At 41.9% G+C, this 18433-nt stretch overlaps 2 protein-coding genes across 4 annotated transcripts; one reads left to right on the top strand and one right to left on the bottom strand.

Annotated features, from left to right (window-relative positions):
- Positions 1-1953: 1953 nt before the first annotated feature.
- Positions 1954-12614, bottom strand: LRRC34 (leucine rich repeat containing 34). Of its 3 annotated transcripts, none has more exons than XM_075761590.1 (11): positions 12514-12614; positions 12078-12199; positions 11039-11163; positions 10838-10902; positions 10001-10084; positions 8301-8429; positions 6477-6572; positions 4656-4810; positions 4409-4564; positions 2841-2967; positions 1954-2561 (listed from the first exon to the last, which is right to left on the bottom strand). In XM_075761590.1, the coding sequence occupies exons 2-11, from the start codon at positions 12191-12193 to the stop codon at positions 2358-2360; spliced, it is 1257 nt and encodes a 418-aa protein (XP_075617705.1). In that variant the 5' UTR covers positions 12194-12199; positions 12514-12614; the 3' UTR covers positions 1954-2357. The 3 variants fall into 3 exon arrangements, with proteins under 3 accessions (XP_075617705.1, XP_075617706.1, XP_075617708.1); XM_075761591.1 differs by having other exon boundaries at positions 12078-12196; positions 12514-12612; XM_075761593.1 differs by lacking the exon at positions 6477-6572.
- Positions 12615-13710: 1096 nt separating this feature from the next.
- On the top strand, positions 13711-18433 carry LRRIQ4 (leucine rich repeats and IQ motif containing 4). The gene is made up of 5 exons (XM_010304897.2): positions 13711-14814; positions 15749-15922; positions 16252-16390; positions 17107-17303; positions 18323-18433. Exons 1-5 carry the CDS (start codon positions 13711-13713, stop codon positions 18431-18433), a joined length of 1725 nt encoding a protein of 574 aa, XP_010303199.2.

Genomic DNA, 18433 nt, shown 5'->3' with positions numbered 1-18433 from the left:
GCTTTCAGAGAAAGGAAAGCAATAAACATCTCTGGGGTAGGCCTGTCTAAGCAATACAGGTTTCTGCATAAATAATTATTTTAGTTGGCAGGGAGCTGTTTATACCTAATTCAATAAGAATTACTCTGCAGCCCTTTCTTAAAAAAGCATGGCAAACTAAACTATGACACGAGCTGTTTTTATGGATGTTGTCAATAACGCAGAGTGCTCATTAGGCCAAGCATCTTGCTGTTAAACAAGGGTTCTGTTAGAAGTTGAATTTTGTAGTGGTCTTTCTGGCAAGAAATGCTATCATCAATGTCTCAGAACAGAGAGTACTCTCTTTATCAGAGTATAACAACACTCGGAAAAATACCAACTTTGATAATACAGGCCTATCTAATTTTTTTAAAACTTAGGAATTTTTTCCGCAACTTCTGTTTTCATGGTTCTGTGCCACAATAGTTAAAAGACAAGCTACTCTCTCAAATAGGGTTTTCACAGGGTGACCTATGGACTTTGTGCTTAACGAGATGAGTACAGGGTGAGATGGCCCTGTGCAGGTACGGAGAACAAACATACCTGCTCTGTGGGCCTACCTCTACCTGCTTTCATGATACTAAGTGCTTTTTGGAGCAACAGAGCCGGACTAATTTGTGTTGGGGGGTGGGAGGAATGAAAAAAACCAACAACAAAACCAACAACCAAACAGCAAACCGCCACATACAATAGCTGTCAGTACTGCCTCGGTCATTTCAGCTTGGTGAGGGGTAACCACACATCTCCCTTTCTGCCCTACCACTGTGATAATACAGAATCAGAACGTCGGCAGTTACGTCACTGCTGCTTAGGTATTATTGTTGAAAGTACTTTCTTTTCTTTTTCCCCCTCATACTTTGATCTCATAGGTCTTTTGCCTGTGTGCACATACATTCATGGATTATTCTGTGACTTGATACTAATTTTTAACAGGCACATTTAGGCATGCAGAAGATTGTACAAGTGAAAACCTTTGAGCAAACGTCTGCTGTCCTGTTTGGTGACTTTTTCTACTGAGAGCGTAGATCCAGTCATTTCTACAGGTATGAGCAGAGTGGGTGGAAAAAGGAAACAAGCCGAGTGATTCCCAAACTTCTACAAAGTCTGTATTCAAAGCATTAAATAATGTTTAACTGCCATGATGTGCATATGTTGTGTTATTCATATGTAGGAGTTGTCTAATGATAGAAATCTTTTTAAACAGTTTTCAAGAGACAGGAAGAAATAGTGATACCAAGTGTGGTGGTGGTGGCTTTCATTTGTAGTGCAAGAAACAAGTACATGCTGCAAGTTAATCAAAATACCATTTCTATGCCAGTAAACTAGGTTCACTAGCTTTAAAGTTCCAGCAGTATAGTGGCTTAATGCTTAAGTGGGAAAAAAAAAAGTCAGTCTTGGAGAAAGATCAAAGCAGACAATTACTAAGTAAAAGGAGAAGAATATATAGAGCACAGTAGCAACAAATGGGTTGACCCAAACCTCTATTAGCTTCAACAAGAACCTTGTTCTACAGTGTATCTGATTTGCTGTCAAGCAAAGCTGCTGCCCAGTGGCAGTCCTGGGTGTCAGTTTTTTTCGGTTTGATCTGCCTGGCTGTACTCCAGTCCCCAGAGACACAATAACATTACCTGTGGGTTCTCTCTCCCTGCTACGTGGAAACCTGACTGCAGAGACCGCAGCTCAGGAAGGGAAATGGCAGCTCTTCCTCTGTAGCAGCCCTGCAGAAGAGGGCCCTGTGGTCCCGACGCTCCATCCATTGGCTCTGCTGCTGCTCTGATCCAGCCCCTGCGTCTTTTTTTTAAATAAGAAGCACTTGATAAAAGTCCTGATCTGAGATCTCCTAAATAGAGGGGAATAGTTCAGCTGCTAGGAGTTCAGTTCATACGTCTGCAGTACTGCAGTCTAAACTCCTGGCGTGCCTCTGGTCACTGACTTTTACTCCCCATTACTGCTAACAATACCTAGTGTCACTCTTGGTGCGCTATGCCGTGGAGAAAATGTTTTCCTCTGAGCATGTCACTTCACTAAATTTATCCATCAGCTAGGAACCCTGGAACTACAGCTACAGAGAGTGTGCAATAGAAATGACTACAGCAAAATTAATGCATTTTCATATGAATAGGCTCTTAATAGATTGGGCGTTATTTAGCATCAAATTTTAAAGTCATTTGTTTGATATTTTATCTTTAATGCCATTTCAAGCGAGTTTAGATTCCTTCTAGACTATAAAGACTCTGAAGAATCAACATACAGCAAGTCTGATACTGCTATCATCTATTTTACTAGAAACCAAATAGGAGAAGCTCAAGCACACAGAGCGCATCAAGCTGCTGCCTCACTCACAAGAATTCTGAAACAGCTACAATTGCCAGGCTGGCGTTTGCGTCTTTGTTCGTTGCCTCCCCACAACTCGGTGTCCAGTAGTAATGCTTCTTAAGGCCGTGGGAGAGCTCTGCAAGCTGAACGTGCCCATCCACTTCATACGGTTCCACATCTGTACAATTAGGCTTCAAGTGGCCTGTCTGAATTAATTCTGAAAATGCCTGAAATGAGTAAGAACAAGAATCTGGCATACCAGATTGCAGAGAAGGCTCTAGAAGGTAAACACACAATAGGCGAGTATTTGATCATTTCAGCATGCTGATGTCCGGTGAGTCTCCACTGAGTCTTATTACAGCACCACCATATTATAATTCTTTTAAAAAACATAATAAATGGGGTATCTTGTTCACAAATTGCTGTAGTCTTCCCAATGATGGTAAAAAGAAATTACAACAAACAAACCCCAACCCTCTTAGAAGAGTCCGGAAGCAAACACTTACCGTACAGGTGGCTTTATCAAATTTGTTCCCCCAAATGTAAATATAGGAAAGTTCCGTGTTTGTTTTCATTGCATCTGAAAGAGCTACAAGTCCTTTGCCACTGATACTGTTGCTTACTACTGATAACCTAATAAACAGAGAAAATAGACAAACGTGTGCCAAACCATGGAATTCCCATCTCTTAGTTTAAGAGTTTAACTATGATTTATTTTATATTTTATCATTATATATTATTCTATATCATATATGTATATTGAAAATGTGTATTTTTACTAACACAGTTATTTATTTGTATCAAGTCCAGTCCTACTCCAAAATCTTTTTCAGGTTGCTAAAGGCAGTTTGGCCTATGGACTCGTACTCCTGCTCAGGGCATTTCCATGACTCGTGCAAGACCTGTTGTTTGCTATCGAGTTCTTTGGTGTCAGTGACTTAACTGCATGGTGGCCAGGTCTCATCTCTAGTCTGCTTTGAAGCCCAAGCCTTGGCATTTATCCAGGCAAGGCTTTGATCTTTGTAGAGTGGCAGTTATTTTTATATTAGTGAACCTGGAAAGCTTTCAGAGACACCTAGCAGCCGCCACCTCCTCAGTCTGCTACTTAAAACTAATGGCTTCAGGTAACACCTTTGATCAGCTTTTACATCCTGCTGGCACACGGTTTAATGCGGGCTACAAAATACACCCTGATGGAGAGATTACAGCTCTTCTTGGTTCACCCAGCAGCGAACTTAAACAGAGGATTTTCTTAAGTGTTGAAGATCAGAATCAACAAATATAGTGCCTTATCCCTGCATAGCATGTGGTTATCTTTAAATTTTGAAGATGTACAGCTCTTGGTCTGTTTTCACTTTTGCACCACAGGGACCTATACTTTAAAGATGCAAAAAGAACTAATAAGATCTAATTGTCTTTCCCCCCACCACACCCCTTAGAATGACTGTAAGAGCTGTGAATCATGTAAGATGAACCACTACAAGTGTGATCTCGGCATCAACCCAAAAAACCCTGAAATAGAAGAACAAGCGTATGTCAGGCACCAATGGACACAAGACATAAAAAAGGAAGTACAAGGAAAAGGTAATGAGTTATGAGTAGGCCTGGTAGTGTGGGAAGGTGAACACGAGGCATTAGCACGTGGGACTGAATGTCTTGGCCTAGTGTTTTACTCCTTCAGCTCACGTGAAGCTACAGGGAACTTAATTTGGTTACCCAAACACAGGCCTCCTGTGCCATTTGCTCTGCCTGGTCTCCAAGGTGCAGGGCTCTGAAAGGACCTGTGGGCCACCTGCCAGTGCCCTAGAGTGTCTCACAGGTCTCGGGGCATCTCCAGCAGCAGGAGATGCCTATGCTTAGGCAAAGGAATCCCGCACAATGTGTCGGTCACTTTTTTTTTTTCCTGAGAAAGAAAAATGCACTAAAAAGTTTGAAACTTCCTGACTTTTCTATTTTGATCGGTCACATCAAAGCACACAGTTGTGATGTCAGGTCAGCCGCTGCAAAGTCTGAGCTTCTCATACTCTTGAGTCATTACACCTGCAGTTTCTGGGGAAGTTACGTAAATACTAACGCCTGAAGAGTCCTGTTGTACAAAGCCAAGGCCTCACTCAGGTAGATGGCTCCATCATCTTCTATTCTGTTTGCACTGAGATCAAGGATTTCCAGGGTTTGGTTCCGTTTTAGTAGTCCTCCCAAAAATTTTACACCATCACAGGTTATTTTATTACTGAAAGACAGATGCACACATTTTTTTTAAAAGGTGCTAAGAAAATGAGTGTCTGATATTAGTCAGGGCTATGTCACGTAGTAGCTCTTACCAGCTCAGATCAAGGTATCTCAGGCTGGAATTTTCATACAATGCCTCACACAGTCGCTCCACACCAAAGTTTTTCATTTCGTGCTTGCACAAATGTAGTTCCACAAGAGAAGAGTTCTTTTTCAACATCAGAGCTACGTGAATTGTGGTCTCCTCCTAAAAACATACACTCAGTTTTATTAAGCTGTACTTTAGGATAAGATACGGTCTTGCTTCAGTCAAAGGGAAATGCACAACTAACAAACAGCAAAGTTTGGTCATCAGTAGTGTTCTATTTTGTATATTACCGCTTTGTATTAAAAATAACTGGCAAATGATATTATAATGCTGAAAATAAAAAAAAAAAATTGAAAAGAAGAATACCAGAAAGATATCTGCAGATTTCGAGTACTATATACATCCCTGCAAATATCAGGAGCACCAATGTTTGAATCATTATGTCTGATGAGTTTTCCTCCCAGTCATTGCTCTTAAAAAACCCAAATGTTTGAGTCAGTCTTCACTAACATTAAGAGTATTTTGTCATGACACTAAGCTGTTATTTCATAAAAAGAAACAGGATTGCTATGGGAAAAAAATCTGTCCTGTCGCTGTAAGACAAAGTAAGTTCATTTTGAACTTGTCACATTTAGTTAAGAAAATAACCAAGACAATATTGTGAGTCAAAAATAAGGCAACAATGCAGTGGCCTCAGAAAATGATGGAGTTGAAGGTGGGAACAATAGCAAACAAAAAAAAACCAAAAAAGAGCCTCCCAAAAATATAGACTAGGCCCTTACTGGTACATACTTGCAATAACAGTAGTTTAAATTGACTTCTAAAACTGGGTTTAGGCAGATTAAACCCTGTCTTACTAGAAAAGAAACAACTAAAAATCTGTTTAAACTGTTAAATTCACTTTTGGGGATTTAGGAAGACCTGACCTTCATGACAGTTTCATTTTATCCTGCCATCAGGAAAATACCGTACCTATCCACAGACACCTGACAACTGCTGCGGGTCTGGTGAAACCACCACCTCAGCCAGCTCTGTAGCCGTGGCTCCTGCAGCACTGGTGATGCGCAGAAACAGCATGCCTGCAAGCAAAAACCCCGCAGCACTGGTGATGCGCAGAAACAGCATGCCTGCAAGCAAAAACCCTGCAGCTCTGTGCGCCCGTACACATCCAGTGGCCTGTGGTGCTGCCCCCAGCAAACACTGCCTTGCCGATTCTCTTCTCAGTGCTCACTTGTTTTGGAGGGTTTGTGTCTTTGTTTTGGCTAACAAATTCATCACAGGTTTTACGTTGATGAGGTTCATCAATGTTAAATTGTTAAATTCATGCTTCAAGGTCACATAGACAAAACCTTGCAGCCCAGTGAATATGGCATATTGTTGAAGTGTGCCTTTCTTCTTTAGGCTATGGGCTCTGGCAATTGCCCATGTATGGCACTGCTCAGATAAACAGCAGTCTTTTGTTCTTCCCCTCATTTCCTGCTAAACTGCATTTCTCCCTCAGTTTGCTGAAGGACACATAAACCTCTCCATGCTGTAACAGCAGAAGGAATACTTGGTTCACCAATACCAAGCCGTCTCCATTAGCCCATTATTTAACAAGTGCATACGTACCAAGAAAGAAATTTTTACAAAATTAACCTCCTAGTTAAACAGGGGCAGCCTGTGACTGCACAAAACTTGGCAGAAAAAAAGAAAAAGAATTTTTCTGCAACTTTGTAAGGAAACTGAGAGCGCCGTGTAGTTCTGCTGTCCATAAATACATCAGTCCTGACTTTACTCATGCTTCTGTCTTTGACTGAACTGACACTACAGTCTACTTACGTACCTCTTGGCTGTACAGTAAAGGACGATTTAGGTTTATTGCTTTGACTGATTTGTTCTGAGTCAGGGCTGTTGCTATTGCTATGAGACACTGCGTACCCTGGAAATGAAAATAAATTCACTCTTTAGAGAAATCCGTCCAACGTATAGATCAAGCTACCAAATTCCCATGACTTCTTAGAACTGATTGTCCGAAGATCAAAAACATCAAATGGGCTCAGAATGGAAATACTATTACTTCTGCTTCCACGTACTCTGGAGAGATGCAAGCACAGTAGGCAAGTGCTTACAGACGCAGTGTGTTTTCCGATAATGCCAATGCCAACTCCTGATGGAATAATGGAGTGGAATTAGACTAAGAAGTACAAATGACCAGGAAATTTGGCAAGTCAGAAAATAAAAAGCAGGAATAATGCATCTCAAAAGATACTTGTCCATTTAATTATTCCTGTATTTTGGTTTTCCTGATTTCTGAATTAAAATCAGCTTGTGTGTGTTCCCTAAGGTCTTTAGTAAAAGTCTTGAGTAACTTATCCACTAAGTAAATTAATACTAAATGTGAGTTAATGTGGTACAGAGTAGTGAGAGTCTAGAACACAGGCCAGTCAGATTTTTGTATTTCCTTCTCATTTGCTCACTAATTTATATTTACATTATTTTCCAATTAGGCTGGTCTACACCCAAAGCTATTTCATTTTAAATCAGGTTTCTATCAACTTTCTACCAAGCATAAACATATTAAGTTTTCAAATAACTCCTACAATGGCTACACTTAGTTTATGTTTTCATTAACACCCTTCACAGTTTGAGAGGTATTCCCCCTTCTAGTTTAGGAGCAAATTCTGTAATTCCAGAAAACAAATATATTAACATTTTCATCTCGCCCCAGCCATAACTGTTAGGTTACAGTCAAACTTACTCCTTCTGCCCAACATACACTTCATTATCTCCTGAAAAGATGAACACCTTGAACAGGAAGGCTGAGAGTGGCCCATCTTCAATTGCACTTCTAGCTTGGTAAGAGCATTCTCCCAGAAGGCAAGAAAAAGGACCAAATTCTCCCAGGCAGGGAGAAGAAGCACTTCCAGTTTCTAGCCCCTCTGATGTGATCACACACGGACACACCATCTGTCAGGCTGGGACCTTGCACCAGGAGGAGGTTCACAGCTCAAATTGCTACCTCCTCCTGTACCCCACAGGGTTCTAAAGGCAATCCACTACTGGTTAGAGTGGGAAGCGCCCTGCTTAGTACATTTACCCATTTCTACCCTCCTGACTTGCCCTGTGCATTGTGTAAGAAGTCTCAGCACCCAACTCAAGGAGGTGGCAAGTTATCTGAGATCAAATTGGGTGTCTTTCTACTCAAATCAACACTCTTGTGCCTATGTCCTTGTAAGGGTCGAGCTCTGAGAGGAGCAGCAGAGGTATGGGACTGAGTGACTTCTGGGCTTTATAGCACTGCACGCTTTAGAAGGAAAAGAACCTCCAGGGAATAAGAAGTCCTTTCTTCAACAAGAATTGCACAGGAGTTACAGTATAACAAAAATGAACAGCAGAAACAAACCTCAGAAAATGTGAAAGGCAAGCACTTGAATTCCCAGGGACATAGTGGCTCTAATATATCATCAGTTATGACTTCACAGATGTTTCATGCCACATGCCTTTCCAAGAATGCATTGCAATATTATATATTGTCTTACCTCAAGTTACCACAAAATGTAAAATCAATGGCAACAGATGGCATTTCCCCCTAATTAAGCACTGCAGGACCTTTGTAATACCCTTGAAAGACTTATGTCATTGCTGCTAATTTTACTGGGTTACTCACCACATCACAGTCTCCAAGATCCAGCTTCTCTAAGGTTGAATTAATTTGTAGCATTGAAGCAAAAAACATCCCACCTTTGTTTCCTATTTTGTTTCCAGTCATTCTCAAATACACAAGAGTTTCATTCCTCTAGACAAAATTAAAAAGAAAAATCCTTTTAAATGGCCTGAAAAACAACACTGTCCTTTTTCCTGTGAATCCTGCTGGTTGTCACACAAAGACAAAACATCCCTCCAGAAGAATTGTGTCTCAGTGATAACACTGACTAATCATCTGGCTTAGGCTCCCCTCAGTGAAATCAACTGCATGAGAGTCTGGAAGGAAAACTCGAGCATTTGAAAACTCTTGTTTCTCCCATGTTCACAAATTTCACACTCATGAAAATAATCCAGGCAGATATTTCTGCCTAAATTGCCAGCTGAAATGCAAATTATATCAAAACTGATTTAAATCTAGTAAACGTATTTTAATCAAGAATATAATTTGCTTTATTTTTCATAGTCTTTTAAAAATCACATGACCAGTCAAAGTTCAGTGAAGCCGGTCGCCGTCAGTAGGACTCCATGGTGCAGAGTCAAACCAGTTTGTAAGTCTTTGCTGGACACTAGAGACTTCACAGGCAATATAAAGTTCTGATCAGAGGACTGGAAAAGTCAGCATCTTTCCCCTCATCCTCCATGGAATTTCAGTGGATATGAAATATCTATTCACTGTTAAAGCCCTAAATGCAATGCAGAGTAGTTTTGTATTTTTAATTCCTCAGTACCACCATAATTGCTCATTACCACAGATAGTGATTGTATAAGTAAGCGATTACAAAACAAGGAGTTCTGTGACCAGCAGAACTAGTGAAGCCTGGTTTCATACGGGTTTTATGTCTTCCAGATGTCCCCAGTACCCCTTCCCAGCATCTCCTTCCCTCTCCCTCCCTCAATATCACACCCCCTTCACCCCCAGATCTCCCCCTGCCTGGCCCCACAGCCGGGACCTCCCACAGCCAAGGGGCTGCCTGGCCGGTCAGGTCCTGCCATGCGCCTGCACAAATAGCTTTTGGGGTTGCTTGCAAGCCCGGTGTTGTACAATCTACAGCACAACCTCAGCATTTTGGAGGCCTGTCAAATTCAGTTGAAGTCAGTTTCGGAGTTCAAAGACTAGGAAGGAGGAAGAACTAGCTCGCACGAGTCTCGTTTCACAAACGCAACAAATCTCACACACAAGCTTCATTTCCTTGGGAAACCACATTAAAAATAACAAACTTGTTTTTATGCTGCTGCTGTAAGGCAAAGTTTTGAAAACACATCTCATCTCAGACATCTTAGATCAAGACAAATATTGACATCAAGGTACAGGCAAATTTAATACATTTAAAAAAAAAAAAAGGAAAAAATGATGGCATTCTATATCCTATAGCACAGCATAGCATTTTTCACACAGAAAAAATCCAGCTGCGATAGTTCTGATAATTAAGTGTTAATGGGAGCACAGTGCAACTTTCTCCTGTGTGAAATCTGATTTCTGAAGTCTGCCTTGGGAAAACAAGCAATCCCTGAAGCCCTGTGACCTAGCAAAATGCTGAATGGACTGAAGACAGAGGGCCCTTTCAGCCAGCTCTGATGTTGGCAGGACAGCTAGTACTGTTCATCAAAAGCAAAAATATCAAACTAGATGCCATTGTCTAAATATCCAAGACAAATACTCACATAGAGTGCTCTCGCTATCAGCTCTGCTCCACTTGTGCCAATATCATTAAACATCAGGTTAAGGTACCGCAGAGTGGAGTTTTCCTTCAGAACAAACAGAGCAAAAAGCAATGAGACTTTTTTCCCAAGCACACCTGCATATTTCAAAAAGGAGATGCGTCATAAACGTAGTTAAAACCTCTGACCTTTGCTGCATTTCAGGTAGCCCCTGATTTGGAGAAGTAGTTAAAGAATGCCAAAGTACATCAGATGATAATGGAAAGGCAGAAAAACACGTAGTGTGTAGGTCCTCATGGGGCTTACAGAAACCACGTGCTCTGCATGACCAAACAAGGCAGGTGCTCAAGCTCAGATGCAGATCTTCAGGCATTTTGGGAACTTGGTAGCACTCCCTGAGCTCTAGGAACACAGGCACTGTGTGGCCACTCACCATTCTGGTGCTTACAATGTCAGAAAGGCAGCATTGAAGTTTCCTATGTTTAGGCCTACAAAAAGACTAACAGAGATGATAAAGTATATCAAACAAAGGCCTTGGCACAGCTGACACTACCATTACCACCTTTGTTGAATTAACTTCAAGCCTAAAAGCTCCACAGTTTATTCTACCGTTCTTTCTTCATGACACCCTAGCCAAATGTCAAATGGTTTTCTACCAGAAATTAAAAATCTCCCCAGAGAATACAATCTGAGATTCTAGTGGGATGGATTTGGATGTGAAAGTCAAAATGAATGGAATTTTGCCGAACCAGTGCATTCTTGTCTCAAATTTACCACAGATAAATATAATCATAGCTAAATAAATTACAAGTTGCTGAATGATAAACATAATTTTGGCACCTGGAGAAATGTTGCCACGTGCTTTGCTCCAGCATCAGTCAATACATTACATCTAAGATCCAAACCTGAGAAAGATGGAGAATGAAAAATGTGACAGATGCATATCTACAAATAATTGATCTACAAAAAGGCTGAAATCAAGACTACTTATGTTTTCTCATGTTAGCACAGCAATGTCAAACATACATGAAAAAAGCTAACCTGTGACAAATCCAGTATTCTGTAAGACAGAAGTAAGAACTTGAAGATTGTCATCTGTAACTCTCTGCACAGGCACCAGACGATTATTTCCAGCTATTTTTAGTGTGATCCCTTTTGTCCATCCCCTGTAACATAGAAATGTAAGCACATGGGGAGAAGTAAAATTATACAAAAAAACAAATTTTCTTTCTAGATGAGGGGCGTATCCATGCTTGCCCTCACTGATGCACTGATTTCATGCAGTTAGTTAGCTGCTGCCACTACCTTTGGTAACACCATGACACATGGTTCAAGCTGTACCTCAGCACTGGCCTTTCTGATATTCTGAAGACACCACAGAGCTGCAAGACCATGCTTAGCAGATGGACACAGAAAGCAGAAAGAAGCAAGATTAGCAGAAGACAGATGGAAATAGAGGAGACTATCCTAGAAGTTACTTCATCATCTCCTTTTTAATTGTTCCCTTTGTTTTATTTACTCTATCCTGCCCTCGGGATCAAAACCTAATACAAACCATTTCCCTTTGCTGTCTTTTCTCAGGTTTTCTCTCCAAAGAACAATTAATTTTGACCCCAGGAGCATCCATGAGAGGAAGCCTTACCTAGCCACATAGTGAGAGACAGCTTGAGTGGTTAATACCTTGGCAGGATCCAGAGACAGCCCAGGGAAGCATTACCTGCTGGAAGCTAACTGGACGCAGCTGAGGCTTTTTAAACAGGAGTGAGACAAAAGGAAGGGAGTTAGCATGACTAGATGCTGGGTTTGGCTTCTCTGAGGGCCACAAAGGCACCATCCTGCACATTTTTCACTTTTTTTGATTGCACTGCTTGTAAAGCTGCCCAGAAAGGATATATAGCTACAAACTTCTGCCAAGATGATGTCAAGATGAGTCAAACCAGAACTTCTGCAGTAAATGCTAAATATGATTTGTGTTTAAGCCTGAAACTGCATGAACTTTCTCATTGTTTAATTCCTTGTCCTGCTATCTTGTTTAAGGCTTTCAGAAGCATCTGAAACACGCTGTTTGTTATTTCCTTACATTTTATAATTTTTTTCAGCTTCTTGAAGCACGTGAGTAATGAAGGGGTTTTCAGATTGGCCCAAGTTTTGGCAGGTCCGCACATAGTGCTGGTGAAGATCTGGATGAACTGACATGACCTGCTGGAAAACAAAACAAAGCGTTACAGCATCATTGCGGCAGCCTAGCAACATCACCATGGATCCAGGCGCTGTTGTGCCGGGCTCTGCCTAACAATAAAAATGGGCTTGGTCTGAAAAGGGTTACAGCTCTTGGAATGCAACACAAGAATAACAGAGAGATACAGACAGGAAAAGCTGGAGGAAAAAAAGTGGACTTGTGGACGTGTTTCTGATTTGCCATCACATAGGATCTGAGCTAACAGAGAATTAATGTTCATACAGGCAGATCCTTTTTCCCTGTAAAGCAGCCGGGCCCCCGACCCACGCAGACCTACCTGAGCGACCAACGCCTGCACCCTCTCCCTGCGTCAACCCACGGCAACCGGCCCAGGGGTGAGAGCTCTGTTCTGCAGACCAAGCCAGGCTGCTCCGAGGTAACGACGATGTTTGGTAATGGAGCTCGTTTCCAAGGAGGGCGTTCCGGGCCCTCCACCAACAGAGGGTGGGTGAAGGTAGCCAGGCCCGGCCCTGGGCCCTGGCAGGAGGCCCCATCGCAGAGCATTTGCAAACATTTCCGTGGTACGTGGATTAGCAGCAACTTCAAAGGTGCCTGTGCTGGTCCTTTCCTCCAAATAAATCCTCCTAGCAACCTCGCTACTGCTCTTGTGCGCAGGAGGGAGTGGGCTGGGATAGCATGCTCTTCTGTCCCAGCGTGTGGGGCTCGCACCTGAGTGCTGAGCCTAGAGCCAAAGAAAATGAAAACATCCTCGTGCAACATCTGAATTAGGCTGCTAAGCCCAGCATGGGTCTCTCCCCATGGTGGTTGCTAAGTTCTTCCTTGTCCTGGTGACACCTGGAAACCGCCCATCTCTGGAAATGCGGTGTCCTCCTGGCACGGTTACAGCAGCAGAGAAAAGGGCATCAGTGGGAGATAAGTGATGGCTGCCTCTTGACCTCCACTTTCTCTCTTATCTTTCCTTAAATGCCAGCTGCAAGCTTTCTTCTCTCCAGACATCAGAGGTTGTTCGGAGAGTTGCCCCTTTACACCTCTTGGTCCTTCACTATCTGCAATAGTACAGCTTCGAGGGTTGTCAAATATCAGATTCGCTGGCATCTCTCTGGCTCAGAAACCATGCAGTTATAGAACAAGGTGCCACCTTTTTACAGTAAGACTCTTGCAGTTTTACAATCAGCATCGCTGAAGCCAGGTCTCAGTCAGTGTTTGTAAATACAGGCCTTTGAGACTCAAGGAGGTTGCTTCATCCAACTCCCCTGATTCCACAAGGTCACCTTCTGAATTTGGCTGCTGGGGCACTTCGGGATGCACTGTGATACAAGCCTATGGTCCCCCTGCATGTGTTGCGGGTTTTGATCTCAGTGAACACAAGCAGCTTTTTGCAGGTGTACCACTGAGACTAGAACCTGTCCCTAAATGCTGAACTCTTCCAGTATTTATTTAGCATAGGAAGGTCTTTGAGTACTGTTGATTTTTAATTTTTTTTCTCTTCTGAAATTAAAAACAAGGAGCAGAGATGTCTGAGTCTCAGCAGAGCCAGGAGGCCAGCACAGGGGGCACTCACTGCCCCAAAACTGACTCTGTTGGTTTTGAGGATGACTGCGATCAGACTGCACAAATACCAGTGAATGACGAGCCAGGGGATGAAGCTCTTTTTCCTACGTGTGTCACAGACAGGATATATTTTATTGATTTAGCTAATAAGCAATTGAGAACCATCTCGCCAGAGGTCTTGAGTCTAGAATATCTGGAAGAGCTGCACATGGAAAAGAACCTGATTGTAAGCATTCCCAGGGACATCAATCGCCTGAGGCACATGAAGATCCTCTACTTGGATCAGAATCACATACAGGACATATGTGAAGAACTGGGGGAGCTGAAATGTCTTCTGAGCTTAGATTTAAGTAACAATCCCCTCTCCTGCAGTTCACTGCCAGTTATCAGCAAGTTGCAGTCCCTCCGTCAGCTCAGGCTCTATAAAACAAACTTGCATGAAATCCCAGTGCAGATCTGTAAATACCTCCATCATGTTGAACTGCTTGGCCTTTCTGACAATAATCTACAATGTCTGCCTAAAGAAACAGTGAACCTGACAAAACTCAAGGAAATTTACCTCCAGAAAAATAGATTTGAAAATTTTCCCAAAGAGCTTTGTCAACTTGCTAATTTAGAAATAATAGATCTGGAACAGAATCTAGTAAGTCTCATTCCAGAAGAGGTAGGCTTTTTGACAAACTTAGTTAAGCTATTTTTAGCTTTTAATAACTTATCCTCCATTCCTCCTACACTGCGACGCTGCCAGAAGCTGGCTGTGCTGGATCTGTCTCATAATCTCCTGCACAAGCTTCCCCCAGGTTTGAAGAATCTCATTGAAATGAGTGTACTCAGACTGTCTGCTAACAGCCTGGAAAAGTTCCCACAGCAGATCTGCTGCTGGCCATCCCTTTCTCGTGTTTATCTGAGCAACGCCGGACTGCGCACAGTACCTGGGTCCTTCACCAGATTAACCAGTGTCAGGATACTAGATCTGAGTGAAAATTGCTTTGATGAGATTCCTAAAGGAATATGCACTATGAAAAATCTGGAAGTATTGGCCCTGGATGGCAATCAGATACAGGAGGTATTTGTTCCTTTGTTTTCATTTTCAGTTTATTCATACCTCCCTTTTGCAAAATCTAAGTTCTCCATTACAACTGAGTGCCACCTTTCCCTATTACTGTGAAAAGGCATGTTCCACCTGGTATGCACCTCAGCCTGGGTTACTCATTATCACTGACATCTGAGTATTCAGGCAGGGAGAAAAAGGCAAGAATGTGGAAACACTGACCTTTGTGCTGAATGATAAAGATGAAATACTGACTGGAGGGACTGCTGCAGTCTTGTTGCATCTTTTTTTTTCTGTGTACACCGGAAAATAAGAGCGGCATTTGTGTAGAATCAATACCTCACAAACTGAAACAGAGCAGAGGGCAATTATTTAAAAATGGATGTGGTATTGTTAATGCCTTTAATACCATTAAAATTTGCTGTTCATTTGATAATGAACAATTAGATACCCTAAAGCTGTGCTATTTTAAGTGTAACAGTATTCACAGACACACTCATTTTAGGGCTCAGAATACACCTTCCTTTTTATATAATGCAACACTTCTTTTCCAAGGAGATTTTCACTTGTGCAATTTTCTTCTTGAAGGTTACATTGACAGAAGTAGTAATTCATGCAAAAGAATCACTTTCAGATTTCATTCATTTAAATGATTCTTCCCTGCACTGTGCGTACAAAGGAAATGAAGAAGCAGACTAATATTTCTGCTACATAATAAAATTAACCCCATAAGAAATCTTTCCAGCAGAGGAAACAACATGGCTTTTTTTGCCAAAATTTCCACCATACTGTGAGGTATAATGTTATATTAATGAGCAGAATATTCTGTGTTCATCCATCAGCAGTAATGCAGCACCACAACATTTTCCTAGAGATTTTTCCCTAAAAACAAAATCCCAAAGATTACTGTTTAATTGACATAATGTATCTTTTTAATGACTGTGTCTAGATACCTGCGGAGATGAAAGAACTGACAAATTTGAAATGCCTTAGCCTGTCTGAAAACCAATTCAGTATCTTTCCAAAGGAAATCTTTCTCCTGGAGTCATTAGAGAGATTATATCTGGGACAAAATAAAGGAATTAAATTCACAAGTCTGCCAGAAGACGTCAGCAAATTGCAGGTAGGAGCAATAGAAGGGGGAAGATCTTGGTCTGCTGCGGCATGGCACTTCCATAGACCAGCTGCTCCCAAATGCAGGACTGAAGGTTTCCTAATCTCTTTAGGTACATGGTGCAGCATCAGGCCAGGGCTGTCAGAACAGGAATAATATCAAAACTCAGTATTTGAAACTCATGTTGTGTTGTCTCTCTGTGTTTAGTAGTCATCCCAACGGTATCTCAGTTTATAAACCTTACTTCTGCACTTACTGATATTCTCTGTACATGGATTATATATCAAGCTAAGGAAAAATCCTTTAATTATTAAAAGTTATGCACACATATTTTCCAGAATCTGAAAGAACTGCATATGGAGAATAATTTTCTGGAGTACCTGCCTGCATCCATCAGCTTATTGACCCACTTGAAAATACTTGACTGTCACAACAATCTCCTTAAACAGCTCCCAGACTGTCTATGCCAAATACAAGGTGAAAAATAGTCATTGTGGTGGTGGCCTTTAAGACACAAGTACCAGTAAGCATTTTAGAAGAAGGAGGGAGACAAGGGAAGGAAGGAATGCAGTTCAGGGCTCATCCTGAAGTTGTAAGGGAGCCAAATAGGATGAAAGTTAGGGACTGGGAGGGTGGGGGAAGCGCTGTACCCAAGCCAAGTGGACCAGAGGTCCTCACCCATGGCCTACCTCAACCTCAGGGTCAGGGGAAAAAAGATGTTTCCCAGAGCTCAGCTCAAAGCAGACCCCCTGATGTGAGAAGACCCACTGGGTCAGCACCAGTGACTCCAGGGGGCTGGTGAGGAACTGGCTCTCTGGGGGTGCTCCCCAGCCCAATCTTTCCATCTTTCCCAGTTCTCCATTGCATCTCTGTGTGGCTAAGTTCACTAGCACTGCTAGTGTGCCAAGTAGCAGGACTTTTGAAAGCTGAATTTGGCCGCCTGGCTACCAGGTGAATAGTCTTCACCTAGTGAAGGAAATGCTTTGCTAGGAGAGCCTGAGTCCCATTTTTCTATATTTGGGAGCAGATACTTTGAATTTTAAACACTCTGGTGACACGTTCAACACACACATTCATTACATGCAGAGATTGAATTGTTTGTGCCTCATCCATGTCCTGTTCATGGGGAGCATGCAGGAATGCTCCACATAATCTGTTCTTTGTGTTGCAGCTGTTTGCTTTTGTGTGTTCAGGTTTGCAAAAACTGCTTGTTCAGAACAATCAGCTGTCCCACCTGCCCGAGGATTTGGACAGTCTTCAGCAGCTGGAGCTGGTCTGTGTGGAAGGGAACCCTATGACAGATCCTCCGATTGAAGTGTGCTGTCAGGGGACATCTGCCATCTGGGAATACTTACAGGAAAAAAGACATAAAAAGGCCAAGAAATTAAAGGTAGGGGTGTTAAGAAAGTCACCACAATATACATACAAAGCTGTGGTTTTAGTAATACTTTGCAGAACAACCTACAGGGCACTCTATGCAACATCAAAAACATCATAAACCACCATTTGCATCAGCTGTGGCAGAGCAGCACTTCTATCACTCATCACATTAAGGTAGGAGATAGGGAACCATCAGGAAATACAGCACTGGGCATCATTCAAAAATATTGCAGAAGGTTGTCAATGCCCCACCAGGTCACAGTCATCAGGCACAGAACAGCCCTTACAACTTGCAGTGGAGTGTTCCGTAGTTCCTTGTCCAGTGGAACAGGAACGGTTAGCGTGTCTAAAACTGGGGCAGATCCTCTAAGTCAAGGCATTGCTTAAAGATGAAAATAACTGCAGGTGGCATCTTCACTCTTGCTGACTGTATTTTCACTGTAGAGAGTTGAAGATCCGTTGTGCAAACACATTGAACAAAACACATTTTTTGTGTGTTGTTTTTTTGTTTTTGTTTTGTTTTTTTTTCCAAAAGAACATCAGTCTGTGTCACCAGTGTGCCATGGAATTAATTTGCTCAGAAAAAATATAGAGCACAAAGGAAGGAAAGGCAAATACTCAGTCTTTGATTCCTCTGAACCTAAGTTATTATTCTCTTTCTGTAATGTCTGTAATTTCTTCATGAGCTACTGTGTTTCTCCCAAGCTGTTCTTCTGAACTAAAAGGTGACATTTAAAGATGCATAGTCATTTACTACTCTGATCAAAGGGTCTACAGTGTTAGTGTTCTCCCTGGTAAGAAATTCCTCTTGAAAAAAATAACACACAGAGTAAAAGAAAAGTCAGGTGGCTGGCAGTCTATCATCTTAGCTGCAAACAATGTAGTCTAATACAGAATAAAAGGGTTTTGGAGACCACAGTGTGCCTGGCTTTTTGCATCAAGAATATCCACCAGTAATACTGTTCCACATGACTGTTCGCTTTTACCCTTTTCCTCCAGGTAACCAGATTGATGTTCTCTCTTTTTCAGATCCAAAGTTTGTGGCGTGGGTTGGTAAACCAGGAGATTGAAAAGAAGGAAAAGAAAGAAAAAGGAAAGGGAAAAGAGAAGCCTGTAAAAGGATCAAAAGCCAAAAAGTGA

This window comes from Balearica regulorum, chromosome 9 (genome assembly GCF_011004875.1).
Source record: "Balearica regulorum gibbericeps isolate bBalReg1 chromosome 9, bBalReg1.pri, whole genome shotgun sequence".
Lineage (NCBI taxonomy): Eukaryota > Metazoa > Chordata > Aves > Gruiformes > Gruidae > Balearica > Balearica regulorum.
Note: the sequence above shows the minus strand (reverse complement) of the source record. Positions and strands in the feature narration are given on the sequence as shown.